The sequence below is a fragment of the Crocuta crocuta genome, unplaced genomic scaffold (assembly GCF_008692635.1).
Source record: "Crocuta crocuta isolate KB4526 unplaced genomic scaffold, BGI_CrCroc_1.0 scaffold29, whole genome shotgun sequence".
Lineage (NCBI taxonomy): Eukaryota > Metazoa > Chordata > Mammalia > Carnivora > Hyaenidae > Crocuta > Crocuta crocuta.
Window position 1 is genome coordinate 3872964 of NW_027533280.1, and position 1956 is coordinate 3874919.

Below are 1956 nucleotides of genomic sequence, written 5' to 3' on the forward strand. Positions count from 1 at the left end.
CAGGATGGGGGGTGGGCAGGGGGCCAGGGGCGCGGGAAGCAGAGGCGGCAGCTGCGTGGGGGCCCGCGTCTGGGCCCGCAGGACAGGGACAGGCAAGGCCAAGGGCAGGGGCAGGGGCAAGGGCAGGGGGAGAGGCAGGCCCGTCTCCAGGAGCACCGGGGAGGTCAGGGGGCCAGCCCGCTCATCGCGCCGGCCAGCTGGGAGGGGACAGACAGGCAGGAGCAGAGGCCCACCGGGCTCAGGGAAGGTGGGCGTGAAAGTGAAGTCCCGGCCAGGTGTCCTCGGGAGGCCCCCGCTGCTCAAGCTGGGGGACTGGGATGGGTAGGAGAAGGGGCTGCCGGGCACCTGTGGGGAGCTCAGTGACAGGCCACTGCTGCCCCCGGACAGCGGGGGCTCCCCGCTTGGCGTGGCGGGCACGGTCTCTGTGCTCTGTGACTTGGCCAGGCTGCCGCAGAGGCCTGGAGTACGCGGGGGCTGCTCCTCAGGAGGCGGCTCCAGAGGGACAGGTGGCTGTGGGGGCTCTGGGGTCTCGGGCTCTGGTGGTGGGCTAGGCGGCCGGGGTGGTCGAGGGGGTGGCAATGGTGGCTGCAGGGGTAAGGAGAGCAGCGTAGGGGACTCAGGCGCCACTTCCAGGTCATCTTCTGCAGAGAGGTGGGCAGAAAGTGGGCCATTATTAGTAGAGTCAAACATTTCTTGGTGCCCTATTTATGCTGCCCTACTATATGGTTGATACCCAACCTCATAGCCCTCTGGGCCCCCTGGCATTCTCTGAGTATGAAGACCATCCGCCTACAACTAAACCACTCAAGGGTTCTTAGTACCCAGCCCAGTGTCTGGCACACAGCAGGCGCTTGATAAGTGAAAGATGTAGGCGATAGGGTTCCTAGCCCTTGACATCATGTCCTTCGAATGGTATTCTTGTGAACAGGAAATGTCCCATGGATCAAGAAAATGAGCTCTGCTATTGAATAAAATTCAACAAGTCCCTTTTCTGCAGGACTTACCAGTGCCTTTCTCCCAGCATTTATCTCCATATATCATATATTTCTCAGCTTATCTGCTGTCATTTATCACCCTGCCTTAGAATGTAAGCTCCGTGAAGGCAGATATTTTTGTCTGCTTGGCCCGCTATTGTATTGTCAGTGCCTAAAACAGTACTAGGCACACAACACAGGCTTAATGATTAGTACCTATGTTCTGTAGCCAAACAATACAGAATCAAACACTTTGATAGGTTTCTTTCCCGAAGGATGTACTGGAGGATCCAACTGACAACTGACCACGCGTGGCTACGTAAATTTAAATTAATTAAATAACGTTACAAATTCAGCTCGACAGTGGCACTTGCCACATTTCAAGTGCTCTTGGCAACATTGTGTCTAATGGCTAGGATACCAGAGAGGGCAGACAGCAGACGTTTCTATCACTGCAGAAAGCTCCACTGGACAGTGTGTTACATCCTTTAATATGCTTTGTGTGGCCCCACAAAGCTGGCAGAGAACACAGTAGTGTCCGTGGCCCCTTCTTACCTGGCCCAGCACCCTAAGCCTCCCTCACCCGCCTGCCACTGAAATGACCATATACACCTGCCCCCTACCCCCACCACACCTTTCTGGAACACCTCATAGGACTAATGGTCCAAGGAGCAGGTGGGGGGAAATACTGGCACCGAGGAACGGTGGCAGGAGCAGACCCCTTAGGGAGCTATCTGGAGTTCTGGCTGGGAGCCAGGCTCCGTGCTGGCACATCCTGTCGTCTCACTCTCCTCCAGTACAACCTCATGGGGTTGGGGAGGGGCGGACGACAAACCCTCCGCTGACCCCATACCACAGAGGAGGAGCCTGGAGCTTGCGAAGGTTATGGGGTTTGCCCAAAGGAGCCTGGGCTCATTCTGCCAGCGGGGACATCCCGCCTCGGTCCCCACCACTGCCGGAGGTGGGGGGGGTGGGGAGGGCG

At 57.7% G+C, this 1956-nt stretch overlaps 1 protein-coding gene across 1 annotated transcript in view; it reads right to left on the reverse strand.

Annotated features, from left to right (window-relative positions):
* Positions 1–1956, reverse strand: part of SETD1B (SET domain containing 1B, histone lysine methyltransferase) — a 23469-nt gene that overhangs the window by 9777 nt on the left and 11736 nt on the right. Inside the window, 1 exon segment of the mRNA XM_077747957.1 lies at positions 1–638. Within this exon segment, the coding sequence (XP_077604083.1) occupies positions 1–638 (638 nt within the window).